A 21715-nucleotide genomic window follows, 5' to 3' on the forward strand; every position below is an offset into this window, starting at 1 on the left:
ATAAAATGACCTCTTGCTCCTTATAGAATGAGTCAAAAGGAGACATTGATTGGGTCTCACAACGGCAATGAACCATGCTCATGGATAGAGAACACTTCCCTTTCTAATAGGAACACTTTTTTTCTCCTTTTGTTGGTAAATAAAACTTGAGAAAAGGGGAGATCAAGTTCACGTACAAGAATGTACGAGAACAGTCCAGGTCCGTGAATATAGAATCAATTTTCTCTCTTTTCATTTAATAGATTCTATATTCATGGATCAGGAGTGTATGGGAACATTCTCATACGTAAACCTGATTTGTTGTTCACAGGAAAAGGTTCCCCTTGACATTAGTATGGGAGAATCTCCCAATCAACACCAATAGTAGCATAGAGAATGAAATAATTTACATAAGACCCATATAATCAAGATAATAGAGAGAAAAATAAAATAGAAAATAAAAAACACAAAGGCAAGTTTAAAAAGTATGACAAATCCAATCAAGCCTTTAGACTAAGTAGGGAAAACATCTCTTTTTCTTTTTGCCTTCGCCCAATAGAAAATGGAATAGACCTAATTTTGCAAAATATTCAAAGAACAAATCAAACCAAATGATTGTTCTTGAATGGCTATTCCTTCCAGATGTCCTTTGTTCGAATGATTCTTCAATCTAAATGGCGTAATATACCATTCATACTGTTCCATAAGAATAGTCGACGCCGTTTTATACCTTTCCTTCTTATGATTCCTATTTGCCAGAATCAAACTTGAGATCGACGAAACCAAAAATCAAGGGTTCCACTGTAGCTTAAATGCTTAAACGCGCAAAGTGAAAACAATTAAAAAGAACACATGTGAAAGTTTTATAGTATAGTGATGCCGTGGGGAACTTTTGCCCATAAAACTTAATCGAGAAGGAAAAGAAATTATAAAGCAGAAACAAAATTAGCCCTTCAATTAATTGGATAATTAATTTTAATTATGGCACATGATAATTGAAAATTTCCGGTAAGACATTGAGATTACGTGTTTCACTGGTCTACTTACATGTTCTCTTAAAAACAAAGAAATGAAATGGTCTATATGCTCTTCTGTCATTGACACATGTCTTTATTAATTTGTTAATTATACTCTTAATACCTCATTAGACGTTAAGCCACAATACTAGCTTCCAAGTAGTGAGATCATCAGTTTCATACTTTCATAATTCTACGATATCTATCATAGTATCATGTCATCTTTAATTTTATTAATTAACCTTTTAATCTTACCTCGTTAGATGTTAACTCACGACTATTAGCTTCAAAATTGTTAGTCCACGGTCCCAGGCTTCCATCCTTCCATCCATTAGTCCATACACATACTATGCAAGGAAACGTTTCCATTATATATCATGGCTATTGACTTGACTTGAGAGATTTCATCACCCTGAGTTGATCGTTCCTCCATACCGTTTGCTTATAGAACCTTCTTCCTCAATAAATTATAAGACTCCAATCCTACGAACAAAGCCATAGTCTTTGTTAACTCAATGGCCCAATGGAAAGAATAATCAAAACATGGCTTAGAACCTCATGAGCTTTGAAAGTTTATAATCCATATAAGTTCGTTAAATTAACTGGATAAAACCAAGAAATATAGCATTTGTGAATCCAATCCAAAACATTAAAGGAGGTAACTACTCTTTCAAAAATCAGAATCAAAATCGATTATGATCATATTTTGGTCCAGATGATTCGAGGGCTTTTCTCACTGAATTGCAAAGATCAATTCTAACCAATAATTGATATTAACTAATTAAATCTTCGATTTCAATTTTGATAATCATGAAGATAGCTCTTCAAATATATGAAAGCATCAAGGACTTGAAAATCTTTACAACTCCCAACATTTCTGTAAAGTGACAACTGACTAGGACATAGCATCCACCATCTCCAGGTTTCTAGAATCAAGATTGGATCGGCCGAGGTCCATCCCGATTCCAATCCTTGTACAGAAAAATCCAAAAACGGCATTAGAACACCCAATGGGACCATAAGATCACAATTCCGTGGGACTGTATCTCTCGTGTTGCCACTTGTTGCAGGGAGCTGCGATAGCTCTGAAATCTATAATTCAGCATTTGGGTGGAAAGAACAGAGGCAGGTAAATCCACTTACTCGTGTGAAGATAGAAAATAAAGTTAAACCGAACACAACTTTGAGCTGATTCTTTCACAGAGTCAATCAAGAGAATCAAAACAAAAAACCTATCAGCATACGTAAGCAATTCAAGAGATAATAAATCAGAAAATCTAGAGAATGATCATCCAAATTAAAATTCCAAAAGTTTACAATTTGAACAAGTGTCCAACTCCGATGTCATAACATCTCCATCCCCACCGGAGATAGAGAAGAAGAAGAAGTAGGAAGAAACCATCACATGGAAGTGGAAATGGAAACTGTAAACCAAATTTACCTCCACAAAATAATGAATATACAGATACAAAAAGAAATATCCCCATTTCAATAGCTTCAAGGGTCTTTGTTACTAATCTCTTCTCTATACAAATATGTGAAAGAATCTTCCTGAACTGAAAAAGAATCAAAGAAAACTGAATAGAAATCTGATTACAATGAAGAATGAAGGGACATCTGTATAGACACCAATACTACGTGTCTTTGTTGCTGTTGTGGTCTGTAGAGATCATAAGGTTCCCACAGTAAATCAAGAGGGCATGATTTCCTCGCATCAAGTCTCGCCCATGGTTTCCCCTTACCACTCCAATGCAGCAAACTAACGCCGCCTGGATGTAAAGTTCTGCAGCTGCCCACCACATTATCACCGCCGAGACCATGTTGGTTCCATCGATGATCAATCGGTTCCACATCTCCGGCAAAAATCAGCAAGAATGGAGGAAGCGAACCCAATTCGTAAATCCTCCTCTGTTTCTGCAACTGCATCCAACCCTCGATCTTCTTCCCATAATTTCCCTCTCTCCATCTATCAAGATCCATAACCATCACACCAGTATTGAAATAGCAGGGATTTCTCCCATCAAAAACCCTCGATAACGCTCGATCAGCCCAGAACCCATCAGAGAAATACTTGGTGAAATTGGCGTGACAGTATTCAGGTGCTCCAATAACGCGAGACCCAGTAAGCGATGTATGCCAAAGCTTCCTAATATCATCGACGACGATGACATCGGAGTCGAGATAAATCACACGGTGAACACAGGGCTCGAGTATGTCGGCAAGGTAGTTTCTCGCGTAGTTGAGTGGGTTCTCGAGCGCTTGGCGGATGGAAGCAGAGATGAGATTCTTGACGATATCGACTCTGAATTGATAGACCTTGAAGTTAAGGGAGGGGAAAGTGGAGCGAACGAGCCGGGAGAGGGCCATAGGGTCAGCCGCGTCTGACTTGGCGGCGGCGATGAAGTGAAAGAAAACGTCTTCTGGGCAAGAAGAGTGCTTGAGAACGGAATGAATCGCAGCCATAGAACCCCTGAGATATTCTGTATCGAGAGTCATGGCGATGTGAACATGGCCCGGATAGCACTGCGACGATACAAAACCATTGGGTACCAAAATTGGACATTCGGCACCATTTCGGTACTCAGGCGCTTCTGCGAAGGTCGGCAATCCGTCGGGAAATTCTCCAGAGAGAAGAAGGGCTTCATCATCCTTCACATTTCCATAATTGGTGTCGTCCTTGTCCCCTAAATTTGCAGTGGGGAGAGGCCTAATCGCATAAGAAGTGGAGAGGAAGAAAAGAATAGAAAGGATCGTAAAGAAAGACAGAGAAGATCGGGGATGGGAAAGAGGCATAGTTCAAAGTTCAAACGGGAAGAATGCAAGAACAGATCAAGAGAAAGATTCTGTTGCAATTAAATCAACATTGCGAAAAAAATAGGAAAAGATGGGAAAAGGATTTAACGAGATGGATTTGCTATGGAGATGGAAAAACCCCAGAAACTGGTGAAGGAGAAAAGAGGAAAGAGAGACAGATAGAGAGAGAGAAAGAAAGAGCTTGGAAACTTGGACACGATCACTTACTTTCTTCTCTTCTCTACAAGAAGAAAAAAATAACGCGGTTTTGGGTTCTCCGTGTTAGGTTTTGTACAAATGAGGAGGAAGCGAGGAGAGGGGTTTTATTAGATTCAAAGAACAGAGAAGAGAAGTGGTGAAGTTGGATTGGGACTTGGTCACTTGAGAGGAGTTACAGTTACCGAGTTAGGTTTCAAAATTTTCTTTTAAATTCGCCGCAGACGAGGTGGTCGTCCTCGCCTGCAACTGCAGAGGAAGAGAGAGAAAGGGAGGAGTGACCTTCCTGGATTTGTACGTAATTTTGTACTACTATGTGGGGAGATGAAAATCACTATTTTATTGGTGAATTATTTGTGAGGAAATATAACAACTGGGGATACAAATACAGAAAGGAAATATTTTCTTTTTCCCGGGAAAGGAAAGATAAGAAAAGAAAACTAAAAATTTATGAGAGGACAGAAAAGCATCCAAGAAAGCCAGCTGTGAGTGATGTTGACAGCTATGGTGGGCCTCCACACCTCCATTGGGCATTTTTTTTCAATACTTTGGACAGTGAACACCTCTGGCTCGGACTACAGAGTACAGAGTGTACAGAGTGAAGTTAAAGCGAAGAAAAGGAGAGAAAAAATGGGAGATGAGAGAGGCCATCAATCGGGTCGGGGCTCCACACCACATTTCCATCATGTAACTAATCGTGGGAAAAAATCCTGTCCAATAATTAATTGGGCGCCCAAGCTGATCAGAAAAAAAAAAAAATGGGCGCCAATGATCGGAGGGTTTGGGAAGATCTAGGCATATGAGTTCATGTATCAGGATGTGTGTACAAAGTTCTTGGATAATGAGATTGGATCTGCTACTACTACGAACACTTGATCATATGGTGAGCATTCAACATATGTCCCTTTTTGCTTCTAAATATACCTCATTTTTCTATGAAAATCATCTCGGTTGCATGGGTGCACTGAGCATTGGGTGGCTAAGAGCCCTTTGGAGCTATCAATCGTCTGATGCTCACTACACCTCGTCACTAATTGCAAAGGATGTGGAAACCTCCTATTCATTCATGTAATGATAAGAAGTGAGACAGATGTTGGATACTCACTTATACAATCAGGTGATAGTACGAGCAATTGATCCATTCTTTTAAATAACTAATTTAACACCCAATTAATTGAAAAGAAGCCGAATCCATCAGTCACTCCCTCTCCATCAATCAAAATCGACCAAAACCTTAAAAATTAATAGATTTTTTTTAATTGAAAATCTGTTGGGCCAGATAGAGCGGAACCCTTTATCGGTTAAGTTTAGGGTTGTGGTTTTATAGGATCCGTCGAAACTGAAACCAAACAAAACCGATCAAAATCAAAAGTGGACCGAACATGATTATAAAAAAACAGACCAGACCGACACTAATCTGATAAGAAGCCCTAAAAAGCAATAATCATCTCATTGATTTTCCTTGTATATACATGCAAAACTGAAACCAAACTAAAACAAAACGTATTAAAACCAAAATGATAGAAAGTCGGATCAAAGCGTACTAAAATTAAAATTTCCTTAATGATTTGTTTTGGATTTACCCAATAACAAACCGGAATTTATTCAACCCAATTAAAATCAAACCAAGTCGAATGATTGACTCCTTTAATCTAAAGCTTTGTTTGTTTGTAGACGAGTTGTGTGAAAGGAAAGCTAATGCACTGTCTACTCACATGCCATTGCCAGGCCTGTAATTGGTGACAAAACTTCAGAGAAAAGCTTCTGGATGTTTTGGTGGCATCCTTCCTTCTAGATCGATGACTTCTAAGAAAAGGGCGATGTTATCGTGGCAAGAGGCAATCAAATTCCCATCCTTTCTTGACAAACAAACATACCCTTAAGAAGTTATTAGAAGCCTCCGGAGACGAAATCATTCGATGTCTTTGATTGCCCAGTGCGAAAACTTGACTTTGACTTCACCATTTTTTGTGTGAGGAGAAGTTGGTGTTGGCGTTCAGGCGTTTCCCTTCAGACTTAAGAGATTAGAGAATTAAGATAAACGTGTTTGAATAATTAACTCGTCTTTGACGAATAATAAGCTTTTTATTATGGAGAGTTCAAAAAAGAAATAGTGTATCGAGTCGAGTCGGTCTGGGTTGAGTACTTGAGTTTCGAATTGACTTGGACCCGTTCTAAGATTGTGACATCATGGCAGTTATTACCTACTTATTTGTTGTCTTTGTTGTCAAGTGCCAGATGTCAACGACCTAACTCCATGATGATGAGTAGGTTTTGGTGGGCCACACCATGGTTTAGGTAGGGGACCCCGGTGGTCCCACCAATCCTTGCCTCACTCAGACTTGGTCTCTTGGGTGACTTTATGTTTTGAGACGGCTGCAGCAATTAGATTAGACCTCTTGGTTGGACCACGGTTTAGATTGTCAATCATAACCATGGATGGATGAGGGAAAGTGCCAATGTGATAAGCCTATGTTTGTGGCTCTCTTCATTTTGCCACATGATAAGAATGATGTGGTAATTTTAATTATTGAATAGATAATGGATTGAAATTTAAAAAGTGAACGAATCTGGTTCTCTCTAAGTAGAGTGTTAGATTGGTCAAGTTTTAAAAAATATGTTTACAATTATTCTTACGAAGAAAGCTCTCTTCGACCGCGTGAAAATGTTCATCACACCATCTTCGTTTGGTTGCAAGGGGAATTTAAAAGGAAGGAAAGTGAAATTTTTATACTTAAAAAAGAAATATTTTTAATCATCAGTTCGTCACCCCGTGTCATCCAATATGATTGTATAAACTATTTGATTTTTTAATCATATTCAGTAATATATATATATATATATATATTTATATTACATGTAATTTTTAATTTACATATTATAGAAAAGTAAAATGAAATCTTATAATCAAATATAGAACGATTAGAAGTTAATGATATAGTCATATGGGGTAACTTTATTTCCTCTTGCATCCAAACATAGCCTATAAGATTTTAATATCTCTCTCAAAATATCCTTCAATATATCCTCCTATACACATATGAGGCTCCACGATCAAAAGATTTCTTTTTACCGTGACTTAAGGAAAAATCGATCTTTTTTTTACAGTTCTTTTCTAACCCTCTTATAAGTTTTTTTAGATAAAACTTATCACATGAGTATCAGTAGAATGGGTTACACCTACATGGTGACAAAATGTTGTTCACCAACTTAAGCTGCCACATGGCAATTTTTATGTCCATCCCCTTTAAAAGACCCAATTAAAGAGTTAATAGTATCATTAGATGGAGGATTATACCATCGATCATTGCTAACTTGCAAGTCATATCATATAAGAAATGCAATAATTGTTCCAAATGTAATAGTCATCTACTGTTTAGCTTGTTATGCAATGCCACTAACTGATAAAATTAATCTACTAATGTTTTAATAATCTCTTTGTTCCATTTTCGATCCTTTTTTAATGACGATGGCATATGCATTTGATTCTGAATTAGAAAGCCTAAGTAAAGGACACACAAGTATGCCAATCACCGTTTCGGTGAGTAGGTATCCATCATGAAAAAATTTTAATTATTATATTTACTATTTATAGTTAGGGTAGAAACTTTCCCATAATACTAGAGAGAAATTTTCTTCTTACGTGGACATTTTTATTATGAGAAAGAGAACTTTATCTATCAATGTTCCCCACTTTTTCATGTGTTTGGCGGCTCTGACCGTCTAGGCATGGAAATGCAAACGGGCAAAGTTCTCTCCCTTTATTATTTTCTCTTTCTTATTCTAAGTATATGGAAGATTCTAATAATTGAGTTTTCGATTAAACGTTTACTATGACACTAAAACCAATTAATGATAGCAAAGGCACAACTTTATTTCTTTATTCTTATGTGAAATTGAAGAATTATTGATGTGAAGTGTAGATTCTTTACCTCATTGGCTTCTTCGGAACCCTCACCCTTATAATTATTATGGTTTGATACTTTGAAGAAACCATTTAAAATAAAGTGCATTTTCTTAGAGAGAGAGAGAGAGAGAGGTTCTTGACTCTGAACAAAGCACCCAATTGATGTAATGGTTTCTCTTATTCTATAAATTAAAGGATGAGTAGTAAAGTATGGTTTTCACCTTTTAAAAATATGGTTTATTTGTTTTTTTTTTTTTTTAATTTTAAAAGACAGTTGTGCAATTTTAGGTGAAGAACCTTGAGGTTGAAGGAAGGTTCACGAGATGTGGCGTTCTATATATTAAAAGTGTTTGTAATCCTTGTCATTGTTTACCATGAAACCCGTTTCCCAAATGAAATATAAAGAAAGAACGAACACACACCCATAACACATTTTTTTGATTTATTAAAAGGAGTAATAGTCCCTTTTAGGGAACTTACCGCCAGCTCTTCTAATCTTTTTCTTTGATCACAAATAGATCTATCATCATATGTATACAATGGCTTTGGGAGATGTGGAAATAATAATAATAAATTAAAAATTAATGAGCACAAGTTTATTGTGAGAGGTTGGTGTACAAGAGTTTGTTTCCTTAATTCTTCTTGATGAGTCATTTGGTAAAAGTGGATTCATTAACCCCATGGTATATGCTCTTTCAGTTCAGAGATCACACAAAAATAGGCATTGGGTCTCTGAATTCTTGGAACGCGGACGTGGGTTCTGAGCTCTCAACCTCAGCTCAGCTCATTGAAATTGTGAGGTTTTGTTTGCTTTTAGAGCGAAGGATACGGAATGCTTTGTATCGCATTTTAATTAAAAAAAGAAGATAGAAAGACGGGGAGGAAATTTTAATGGGAGAAAGTTGTGTGGGCAAGTGTTATAGAGAAACACTAATGAGATGCGATTGAATGATTTCATCATTTTTCATGGTAAGGGAAAGAGAGAGAGAAGATAGGGGATCACCATGGTTTTCAAAATCAGATCGCGGTTGGTGAAATCACCCTGATTGGATCTGTATTGTTTTGGACTAATCCATTGGTACTATCAAATGGTAAAATGGTAATAAAACTTGATTAAAATTAATGACAAATTTGTCCGATCTAGATCAGAATCGTTCCCAATCCTAATCCAATACCTGAGATAATTGCTGCCGAGCCGTGAAGCCCTGCACGAGCATGGAAGCCAATGAGAACGTGACACAAAGGCATCAGCAGTAATGGGATTTTCTCATTTGACAGGGGATGAAGAAATCATTTCACACCCTCGCTTGTGTTCGGGCATTGCCACCACACAGTTTGGCAAAAATCATTTTTTTCACAAGGGATAAGGAAGGTCACGTCACTGCCAAGCTCTTTGGGTGATCCTAACACCATTGCATGACGAATGAGAATGCATGCAAGGGCATGACTAGGGATTTTTCATTTAGTTGACACTAATTTCTAGGGGACTGTCTTCCAATTGACTCCACATAGATTGGCAGGTTTATTTTGGCCTAGTACCGAACTCTTACTCCATAAGTAGCATTGAGGAACTCTCATCCTAAAGACAAAGTTGTAAACCAAAATGAGCTTATGATGGAATAATAATAGAGCAGAAGGGAACATCCCCCCAACCTTCCCATGCATCACATTGATCCTTATAGCCAAACTTTAGGATACTTTTGACCCCGTTCTCACCCAGAGAGAGACAAAACATAACCCTCTACTATTAATCGTTCTCTACAAGCCATCTGTCATTACAAATTTAAAAAAAAATGACAACCATCTGATCTGCTAAAGCTCGGGCATTTCAACAATCTTGACATTAATAATAAAAGAGTTGCGCATCATGTGCACATGCGTGTCTGTGTCTGTGCAAGTGGGTAGAGAGAGAGAGAGAGAGAGAGAGAGAGAGAGAGAGGGGGGGGGGGGGGGGGAACAAGACACTACAAAAAAACCAACCCACCATATCACGAAAAAAAAAAAGGTAAGAGGCATCCAAGGCATGAATCTAATGAGATGTTTCACCCAGGAAAATACTGATCTAATTTAACAAGGCCGTGACTGGAACTTTAGTCCTCAACAGCAGTTTCAAAAAGAATCAATTTCCTATACAGCAAAAAGGGCAGGTTACAAGGAAAGGCAACATCCTATGTATTATTTCTTCATACTTGAGAGCTGGATCTTCGATCTCATTTCCAACTTCAGGGGAGCACTGCTCTTACTTCTTTCGGGTCGGGTCCAAATGCCTGCAACAACCAATCCATGTCAGTCAGAAATGATAATCCTCTGTGAAGTTGCAAAACAGTGCTAATTGTTCCGTACCAGTCAGTGGGTTAGTCCTTCAGTAAGGATTGTGTTTCTATGTATTCTTGTATCATTAATCCCTCTTATGTATTTTCATATCCATCATCAATAAATTTGTTGTTTATCCACCAAAAAAATGTCCTTTTCCATTTCTTCCATAAAAATCAAATACACAATGGTTCATAAAATCAAAATCAAGAATAAAAAATGTAACATGTAACCAACCCAAAATGGCCTCAATATATCTAGTTGACGGTCTATCATTCTGCCACACAGCTCATATCAAGCCACCGAGGAGAGCTACCCACGTAAAAAGGGTAAGTGGCTTGATCCCGAAAACCTTGTCAAATGTAGAACTGCCAAGCCTTCCAGCAAGGCAATTGGTGTATGAAAATGAGCAGTCACCAGGCTCCTTTTCCAATTCAAATTTCCCAACTGAAAGGATACACCCATAAGATGATCGGTGTCATCAAATTGTCAACAAACCATTAAATTAACAACATCAGATCAGACATTCTACCACCACTCAAGAGCACATTCAGTCCTCTGAGTAGTCTAAACTCTTAACTTTCTGAATTTCCAAAGAATTTCAGAAGTGGTTTTAGGTAGGGGCCTATGCCTTGGGCCATGACTCGTGTCATTTACACATTGACATCATGAACCAATAAATCTGACTCACATACTGGGTTTCATATTAACATTCCCCTCTTATGTGGAGTTGAGCAGATGAGTAAGGCTCTGTCAATCCCAAGCAATATCATGATCTGTTAACCCTCAACAAAAACTTTATTATATGGTTGAAAACAGTGAAGGATATCTGTGGGGCTCGTCAAACTTGAACCATAGGCCAAGTAAATGGACTATCATCTGCCACACCACAAAGATCCATACCACCTTGGAATCAGATGTTGGTCAAGTACCGTTAAATAGTCAACAGACTATCAAATTCTGACAATTTGACCATGTAACACCACCAATCAACTAAAACAATTCCCAGTTTAAAACAGGTCTTCACGGAAGGGGGAAGACAGAGAGGCTTAAAAGCATGTCAACTTCTTCAAATAAGAGATATACCAAGCAACAGCAACCACATTTAGTAGCACTTGTCCATTTTATTCCGATACATGACTGTGTATTGTCCAGGCAGTTTAAACTAGATGGTCATACCATCAGACAAGCAACCCACAAGTCCAGTTCCATCCAATTTTCAGTGTGTTTAAGAACTATGTAGTAAAGTTTACGAAAACCTTTAAAGACGACTTCCACTAAAGTCAACTAAGCACAAGAAGGTATGTTTAAAGGATAAATTCAGAAATAAGTGCATTTCTAGAGAACAAAAAATGGACAAAGCATTATTAGAGGAAACTAAAATTACCTCGACTCCAAAACCTTTAACATAGACATTAGTGAACAGTTCAGAAGGATCAGGCATTGGACTTTCCTGGTAACATAAAGATTAGAGTAAGGAACAGTGAGAACTCAAAGTTCAGCCACTAAGAAATGTATACAAGCAAAAGCAGCATAAACTTTTGAGCTAAGCGAGAGAGTCAACAAAAATAAGTAAATGGCATCCAACATTTAGTGCTTCTCACCTTGGCTTTTGCAATAGCCTCATCTACTTCTTTTCTGACGTTCTTCTCAATATCCTGCAGAACAATTTATTGCACATTTCATCAACTCGGAGGAAAAATCAGTTTAAGGATTATATATCTTTTTCAATATACAGGGCCAGGAAGGCAGCCGCAACCTAGATGCAAAAGTAGAGAAGTGAGAGCTCTCAATAGACCTTTGGACCCTAGGAACTGAGAGAATAGGATAAGGAGCAGGGGAAATCATCAAACTTCCTTTGATCGCATAAACTTCACTGAGATAAATACCTTCAACTCTTTCTCTGTCGCAATCTCATGAGATAAAATCAACTTTCTTACTCTTTCAATAGGATCACGCTCCTGGAAACCACAACCACCGAGAAAGGTATAAACCTGAATCTATAAAACAAAGGACTGACAATTTCCAAGTTGAAAACTGAAATATCAATAGATTATCAACCTGTCTGACACCACTAATCTCATCACGTGTCCGGTAGGTGCTCCCCGGATCTGACATGGAGTGTCCATGGTACCTGTAAGTATCCATTTCAAGAATCTGAACACCAACATAAAAAAGCAGTAGTGTCAGGCAAATTTGGAAACATAACATCCCAAAACAAGCCCATAACTGCAAATAATGACTACTAATAGGAACTCTTGGTGATTCTTAATGCACTACATAATGTATTAAAAATCAAACATTCGCAATTTCTTAAATAAAAATGCACAAGGAACAAGGTGAATTTTAGTATGAAACAAGATAGTCGATCAGGTTGGCGTTAAGTCATCTGTCCAAAAAGGGTGAGACCGCTCCACGCCTTAAAAGCAAATAATGGCTATTCCCACCCCCGGGAGCTAAAACGACCTCATTTAGATTGAATTTAGAGGAAAGGATACTAAGAGAAGTGAGAACTGTACGGAAAGAAAAGCTTTTATCCACTAGAATGTGGAGATAGAAGACCCTCCAATGAATAGTAGCTAGAAAGAATAGATGGATTGACCTGCTTCTCTTCATTAGGGACTAGTTTATTGAAAGGAATAAATGAGAAGAGTCTCCACTCGACCCAATAGAGCTTGATCCAATAGATCTCGATGATTTCCTTTCTTCACCTCCCCTGGAGTAGGGTGGAGAACAAACAAAACCTGTTCTCTTTGCGTTAATCGGATCAGTTGGATTCCTATCCACGGCTTACCCTGGAGACACAAGAAATAGCTCAGTTGGACTCCTAGACCCGCTAGAGGCTCCTATTAAACCATTCCTCGGAAGTGGAAGAAGCACGAATGAAACAAGTCCAAGCTTAGACCCGCTAGATCTGCTGGAACCTGTAGTCTAACTCTCCTTTATAGAGCTAGCTATCGTTATCGTTTTCAGCTAGAAATTGTCTCATTTCGAGCGTGTCATGGTTGTTCGCATGCATTCATCTCAAAAGAAAGGGAAGAGAGGGAAGGCCTCTTTGTGCCCTTAGGTACACATTACAGGCTCTGAAAGAGTCTTAGACATGTTCAGTCTTCTAGCTAGATTAGGAAGTTTAAACTTTTGCTGCTTGGGCTCTAAAATAGCAATAAGAGCAGGTTTGTGTTCTCGATTCAATTTCCTCAAAAGATCAGAACTCCCTGAACCTCTCACATTCCAGATGATACAACTAAGCATGGGGATGAGAAGATTGATATTTTTCAGCCTGTGACTTTTGAAGTCTAGTCTGTAATTGCTCCATCATAAATCCTATATCTGCCTTGCCCTTGTCTAATAAGCCGTCTTCAAGACGCATTGCCTCTTTCAGAGCCAATTCTTCAATGGCTTTTTCCTTTCCTTCTCTACTTCCCTCGAAACTCCCCGTAATTGCACTCGCCACTTCAATCGCTACAAGCCACCGGAGGAAATATAGCAATCGGAGCTGGAGCTTGGGTCGTTCTCTTTCGTTCCCTTTCGTTCTGGCTATCTCAACTCAGCCATTCCTGTTCGTTCGGCTGGCAGATCAGCTGATCGTAGACCACCCTCTTCATGGTGAAATGGCAGAAGCGAGGCTGGTCGTAGACCAGATAGGAGGGGCGGCAGGGTCTTTCTGTCCGGGTGCAGGTAGTCCGCATCTTCACAGACACGGCTATCATAACGTTTTTTCTTCAAAGGGAGGCCAATCAAGTTGTTCTAAAATGCAATTTATAATAACAAAGTTTCAGATAAGGTTACTAGCAGCATGGTTTGATCTCACCGAGATCTCGCTAAAATTTCGTTTTTTCAAAAAAGTGAAACGAGATGCATGGCGAGATAGAAATTGTACAAAAACTCGACCGAGATCTCGCCAAATCTTACCAAGATCTCGCCTCTCTCTACTTTATTGAAGAAAAAACACTAAGGAGCAAGGATTTTAGTGCTTTTGTTGAGGATATCCATTCTTACACTCATTGAAGCTTAAAGAGTAGAGAATATTACCTCTTCATCCACATTTGGAGTTAATTTTCTTATATATGATGTCTTTTAAATTCTTATGATTATGTTATGTCATGTGTTGATTGTGGAATAGAGATTACTAGCATAAGGTCCGAAGAGTCAGAGACTACTTACATAGGGTACAAAGTCAAAGTACAATTTTATGTTTGATTTAAAAAACTGATGTTTCCATTGTGTTTAGAAGGCCTAAGAAAAGGTAAAATACCAACTTTCAGGGGCTACAAAGACCATATAGCCACCGAGACCAACCACCGTGTCGACTGGGAAAAAATACATGATCTCAAAGAGATCTAACGAGAGCTCTCTTTTTTGGATTAGCAAGATCTTAAACCTTGGTTACTAGAAAACTAAGAACAAAAGAATAATTCTACTTTCAATCAATAGGGGATGCTGAAATTACTCTTTTTTATAGTAAATAAGAAAATAGAATAAAATATTTCTTCTTCCATATTTTTCTACAAATGTGTAAGGACTTCACTTGAAATTTTTAGTTACAAAACATATTAGTTATACAATATTCCAGTGTTGGGGTTTGTTAAGTTGTGTAAATGTACCACGGGTATGGTTGTCAAATCCCCAGTGGTACTCTATTCCTATTTGTTTAGTTCGTTAATCGTGATAGGGGGAGTTGTCCCTATTGTGGCGTGTTTGTGATTCCTTTTAGTTTCCTTTGTGGTTTCTAATGACGTTAGAGTATTGTATCCTTAGTAGTATTCCTACTAAAGACTCAATCAGCTATTAGCAACAGGTTATAAATAAAGGGTGAAAACCACAATAGAATTCATAACGAAATCTATCATGGTTCAGTTCTCCACACTTCTTCTTCTTCCATCAGTTCCCTTCCTTTCTTCTTCAAGGATTGTGTGGACTGGTTAATTGTTTCTCTTGTGCTTCATCAGAGCAATATTAACCAGTCAGTCCATCTTCAATTTTGTTTTGATAGTCTCTTAAAAGACGATCCTTGTGGTTGCAACAACTTATGCTGCCTTTGTTACTATCCAAGGCCCTAGAGATGATGATATGAAGATAAACTAGGGTCTCTGCGTCAACTACATTCACCCTGCTGTCCATGGAAGCAATCAATCACAGGAATCAATTTTCCTTCTACAAATAAAGGCTGGCAGCACTCTGTTCTGAAGTTTTTTCTTTTCTTTTTACAGCAAAGAGATCTTCTCCTATTTTCCATTGGACCAACAGATGTATCTTATATTTTGGGGCTTGCTTAACCCTATGATAAGGTACTTCAACCCTGATATGAGGCTCATCCAAATTTCTGATCTTACTTAATTTTATCTTCTCCACGGGACGGGCGGTACTCTGTTTTTCTGAAGATTCTGGAGAGCAACTGAAATTACTTTCAATCAGACCAATGGATCTGATTATACTTTTACACCTTATTTTTCCATCTAAAAGGATCCAAAGGATCCCTCGACTCCAGTTCGGTGTCAATCTGACATATTGATCTTCTACATTCAGAAATCAACCAAATTCTGGGTAGGAAATTCAGAATTGTCATATATCATTACTGAATTGTATTTTTGTTATCAAATCAGGTATATATTGTGAGGTTGTCTCTCCCCATTCTCGTACTATTTCTGTCTAGATTTGGGCATATATCAAACGAATGTATCCTAGGGTTGCTTACCACTTAGATTTGGGTATACATCAGTTCGGTTGTTCTTCTGCAGCTGGATTTTTTTTTTTTTTTTGGCACCTACTTATATGATCTGCCGATTATCTCCTTTTACTAACAATGTCTGATCCAAAATATGCTTCAAAAACTGTGTACAGATCACTACTATCACACTCAATGGAGTTTCAAATTATCTGCTATGCGGCTCAGGCTGTTATGGTCTACATTCATGCTAAAGGGAAGATGAAATATCTTACATCTGAACCTCCTGCTGATTCTAAAGACCTGTCTGAGATCAAAGCATAAGATGGATGCATGAGAATTCCACTATTCTCATATACTTGTGGAATAGTATGGATTCAGCTATTCCAACAAAAGTCATTCCACACTACTGCCAAGGGGTTTGAGATGACTTAAAGGAAAGCTTCTCTCAAGAAAAGAATATATCCCAAATGAATGACCTATATGAAAAACTGTTTTACCATCAAACAGGGGGGCAAGTCCCCGAATGAGTACTTATTTTTAAGGGTATGCATGAAGAGCTTAATATTCATCAACCTCTTATTACTGAACTGGATCCATTGAAGCTTCATTGGGCTGAATTTTATGTTGCTAGATTTATAGCCTGATTATATCTTGATTACACTTCCAAACAGCTTAATAAAATACAAATAAATGATCCTAATTAAACAACTAATTTAAAATTTTCATGGAAGGTGAAGTAACAGAATGCATCTGGCAGTTACTACAAACTAATTTCATGAAAAATATTTCCAATATCTCACATGAACCAAATGGAGCATTAGTTTGAATAATTCTAAGCAGAATAGATTTGCCCCACCACATTTTAAATGTAACTAAATCAGAAGAAAATACACACTGACAGCTTCCTCTTAGCAAACCATCCCCAGGCAATACCACTTTCCAAATAACTGAAGAAAAATAACATTTAAATGAATGTTCAATATTTAGGTTACCAGATGGAAGGTTTCCACAAAGCAAATTTAATGAATAAAACCATTTCAGCGCAAGATCCTAAAAAATATACTCACAATGGGCCCATTTTTCAGAACATACTCCTTAGCAAATTTGCTAGCTTGCTTGACAGCAAGAACATCCATACCATCAACCTGTTAAGTGATATAAAATGCTTGAGAAGTTATGACCAACAAGAAATCGCATAAAATCAATAACTGATCAATTTTAAGAATTCTTTTTTTTTTTTAATGAATAATTTAGGAATTCTTAACCACAGTACAAGAGCTTGTCCCACTTAGATGTGGTACAACCGCGATGGGACTCATCCAATTACATGTCAATAATACCACTTATCATGGAAGATTTACGTGAAAATGATGACTATATCAATTCAAAGTAACCAACTATAAACAAAAGACGATAAAATCATAAAATCTAAATTTAAACAATGCTAGTACCAAATGGCCACCAAGAATGTTCAGAATAAATGATTCTAAGATAGAGCCAAGAAATGTATGGACGAATGGACGATTGATCCACCTCCCTACAATAGATAAGAAACGTACTTCACATATATGCAGGTCATAGATGCACAGATTCAATTGCATTTTGCACTACTCATTTTTTAATTGATACAGAGATCCCGATCCAACATATATATTAAATGCAAGTACCACACTTCTCTTTTTCGTCTGACCATTGAAGGGCCTCTAGCCTAGCGAAGGGAAGGTGGTCCCCTTCAACATTATACCCGAATAGGCCAGTAGTCAATTCTTTTTCTTCACCCAAGAGAATGCATAAAACTGTTTTAGTAACTGGTAACATAGGCCACATAACCCTTTCATATCTGCTAAACTTTTTTCCTCATTGCCACTATTCTATCTCCACCACCCCTTTACTTCACTTTAACCACACATATACATGTGCTGCCCATTAACGCAATCAGCTAACGTTAACCACTGAAAGCAACTGACAGTACAGGTTCATTCAAAGTGGCAATCAAAAATATAAAATGCAAGAAAGGCAAGGGAAGTAGTAGTAGATGGGAGTTAGTGAGTCGATAGGTTCTGGATACCAGGCAACTTATGAATGTAGCAATCTCCGATTCACAGTATACATATAAGGGCATACATAAGAAAAGCAGGGTTTTTTTAGCCTAATATTAGAAACCCAAAGAATCGTATGACCACAACCTGATGGAAACCTAGAAACTCACTACATCCAAGAAAAACCAGGGAAAATTCTAGAACAAACACAAGAAACAACACATAGAAGAAGAAGCATACTTGTGACTAAGTCATTAATATATATATATATATATATATGAATACATCCAGGAAGAAATCAAATATAAACATTATAGTACATTTTGACCAAAAGATACTTTAACCAGCTTCTCATGGTAATATTTCATTATGGATCACGAAACAGAGAGAGGAATAACTTTAGAAAGAAAATTATTACACAGAAACCAGACAACCTACCGCAATTAAACATAAAATCTTTATATTGGCAATTGAACCACTAACAATATCGTTGAGCTAAACTTTCAACAATGTAGAGTAAATTACAGCCACATTCGGCCCCACCCACTTTCACAAATTGATAAACAGGAACTCAAATAGAGTCAATTCCGAAAATGATATCCATGTGGGAACCAGAAAATTAAAAAGGGGACAGTTGTGAGACCATATAAATAAATAAAAACTTCTCAACAAAAGGGGTAGTCAAATTTACCTTTAAACCAGGAACATAATCCCCACGCTTGAAATAAGCGGGACTTTTGGCCGCTCTCCATTCCGCCGTACCCATCCCATCTACAGAGTACAGAATAAAATCATAGGAAACATCTAACAACAATACAAAAGAGAAAAAAGAAGAAATTATGCATACACACAATTCAATCCATTCTCAATCAGTATGGACTTACAATGATTATTCTCACAGACTAAAATGGCAGGCAGATCCCAAAGCGCTGCTATATTGAGCGCTTCAAATAACTGCCCTTGATTGGCAGCACCGTCACCGTACAAAGCGAAGGAGACGGTTTCCTCCTTATTGTACTTCTGCGCAAAAGCAAGACCACAGCCTAAGGGAACCTGGGCACCAACAATTCCATGCCCACCAAAGAACCCTTTGTCCTTCTTGTAAAAATGCATAGACCCTCCCTTCCCTTTAGAACAACCAGCCGTACGACCCATCAATTCAGAGAATACCTCGAGGAGGGTACCGCCACGGGAGAGGAAAATACAATGATCACGGTAAGCAGTGATGATAGCATCCTTCTTGGTGATAGCAGCTTCCATCCCAACGGCAACGGCTTCTTGCCCATCGTAAAGATGACAAAAACCACGGATTAACTTCGATTTATAAAGGGAGTCGGCAGCGATTTCCATACGGCGCATGAGGGCCATGTCATTGAAAAATCCCATAAGCTCCTTAGGTGTGGTTTCGACATTCCGGGATGGAGGGTCGATCTTGTGAGCTGTGAAAGGGACGCTGGTTTCGATGGAGAGGACCTGGTCATCGGCGGCCGACGAGAAAGGACGGCGGAGGGTTGAGATTGATGAGATGGAGGTGAGAGGTCTAAGGAAACTAGAACGAGATGCACGATTCAGAGCCATCATCGATCTTCCTTTCCACTCTCTGATTTCTGGAGCGGAGCGGAGCGGAGCGGCGCGGCGATGAGGTTGGAGAATTGAGATCTAACAACTTACAAAGAGACGGCAGACCAAATGTTTTCAGTAAAAGATAAAGAATTGAAAAAATGGGAAAGGAATCTTCCCTCTGTAACGCCCCATAGTAACCCCGGCCGTTTCAATGACCAAATGATCAGCATCTGGTGGCAAATATAACACGTGGTTCGCGTTGAACCGCTCAAGTGCCTTCTCACTTTGGGTTTTAGTATAAGACACTTTACACAAAGAGAAGATTGATAGTGGGTCCCATCGGGATTTCTGAAAAGTAAGACACGTGCCCAATTTTGATGCATCTTGAGTCTCCTCAAATGACAGAAACATATCAGAAGCCCCAAACCCAAACCCAAACCCAAATTAGTAATTTACGATGCCCCATATCATTGAAACCATTTGATCAGCTCCCCATACTCGAAGAGTAAATACTCTCCACGTATGATAAGTCAATACGTGTCTTTTCAGTAACAAAATACCAACCTTTCCTTGTTCATCATAGTCAGTAATTCCTCTTCTCATTTTATAACCCACTATTAAAAACTGGGAAGGGTAAAAAACGAAACACGGATGAATCTGGTAAATGGATGGTATCGGTTTTAATGGTATGGATTTTGGGAAAAAGGAGATTCAAAAAATATGCACTCATATAAATTGAGAAACTATTAAATGAATATTTATATTTAATTTTTTTTTTTATGTAATGCATTTAATGCTCAAAATAACTATAAATATCTAACTTTAATGGATATACATTCCAAAGCCTACTATAGGTTTTAAGAGTTATCACTCAAGATCTACATCAAATATAGATTCATAGACCATTAACCAAAAAAAAAGTCTAAAGTTATGTTGAAGAGTATGACTTGGCTATTATGTTGTTCATTATTGTCAAATTGCTTCTAGAGTGATGTATACTCAATTGGAACACTTTTCAGTATATGCATAAATTTGTAACTCAATTTGAAGTCTATGCATTGATATTGATTTGAATGTGATATCATGATAAAATATAATCCTTCAAATCAACTTCATGTTGACGAAGGAATTAGGTCAATCAGAGTTTGGGTTAAAGAGAGATAACCGATTAAAAGCCACTGTGTTCAAGAAATCTAATATCTTAAAAAATGTTTAAAAGAAAATAAAATGTGCCTTAAACATATTTAAAATGGAAATGCTGGTTGCTTACCCTTTTTCACTTATCTTTGGAAAAGAAATGGTAAGACACATATAAAATGGCAAAGAAACAGGAATATCGTTTTAAACGTGTTTATGTTAATTATGAACCCCCATGTCTTTTTCAATTTTTTTTTTTTGTTTTTATTTTCTTCTTCACAATTAGCACATGCCTCTTCCCTTCCATTCCCCTTCCTTCCCTACAACCCTAAAGCCATGTTTGGTTGTAAGGGGAATTAAAGGGAAGGAAAGTGAACTTTTCATATTTAAAAAAGAAATATATGTAATCATTACCCATGTGACTTTAACATTAACTTCAAATCATTCTATATTTGGTTATAAAACTTCACTTTACTTTGCATCCAAAATCCTTAGCTATAATATGTAAAATAAAAATTACATGTAAAATATATCATTACTAAATATGATTAAAAAAATTAAGTAGTTTATACAATCATATGGGGTAATATGATTGTATATAAACATTTATTTTTAAAATATGAAAATTTCACTTCCCTTCCTTTTAAAATCTCATTGAACCAAACGGGGCCCACCTTTACCTAGCCTTGCAAGAAATATGGTCAGTTTCATAGTAGCTCTCTCTCTCCCGGGAAGAAATAAAGTTTCATTTCCCCTTGAGAGGTTTGTTAAACTATGGTGCTCTCTAAGAGTTTAAACCCTTCAAATGGTAAAATGTTGTTACCTTCCCAATCCAAGACAAACCAGTAGAGTGGCAGTTACACGGATCAGGCCGCGAAATAGGTACCCCAGGCCAGTCCACCCACCCAGGGCTATCAGGCTCCACAGTCTAAGAAGAAATCTTGATACATAAATAGGCCAAAGGCAGGGATTCTAAAGCCCAGCCCATTCATTTAAATCCATTTTAGAAAAAAAAAAAAAAAAAGGGAGCATGTTTTGGAAATCGGTGATTGGGCTTAGGGAAGTCCATCCTAGTTCCAGCCCA

At 37.7% G+C, this 21715-nt stretch overlaps 2 protein-coding genes across 2 annotated transcripts; both read right to left on the reverse strand.

Moving 5' to 3' along the window:
- Positions 1-2403: 2403 nt before the first annotated feature.
- LOC122075531 (probable galacturonosyltransferase-like 9) lies at positions 2404-4436 on the reverse strand. The gene has a single exon (XM_042640592.1). The coding sequence runs from the start codon at positions 3786-3788 to the stop codon at positions 2589-2591; it is 1200 nt and encodes a 399-aa protein (XP_042496526.1). The 5' UTR covers positions 3789-4436; the 3' UTR covers positions 2404-2588.
- Positions 4437-9935: 5499 nt separating this feature from the next.
- On the reverse strand, positions 9936-19626 carry LOC122076877 (pyruvate dehydrogenase E1 component subunit alpha-1, mitochondrial-like). The gene is made up of 8 exons (XM_042642484.1): positions 18816-19626; positions 18623-18702; positions 16960-17037; positions 12286-12381; positions 12114-12185; positions 11829-11882; positions 11612-11677; positions 9936-10178 (listed from the first exon to the last, which is right to left on the reverse strand). Exons 1-8 carry the CDS (start codon positions 19510-19512, stop codon positions 10134-10136), a joined length of 1188 nt encoding a protein of 395 aa, XP_042498418.1. The 5' UTR covers positions 19513-19626; the 3' UTR covers positions 9936-10133.
- Positions 19627-21715: the final 2089 nt, after the last annotated feature.

This window comes from Macadamia integrifolia, chromosome 4, assembly GCF_013358625.1.
Source record: "Macadamia integrifolia cultivar HAES 741 chromosome 4, SCU_Mint_v3, whole genome shotgun sequence".
NCBI classification, from domain to species: domain Eukaryota; kingdom Viridiplantae; phylum Streptophyta; class Magnoliopsida; order Proteales; family Proteaceae; genus Macadamia; species Macadamia integrifolia.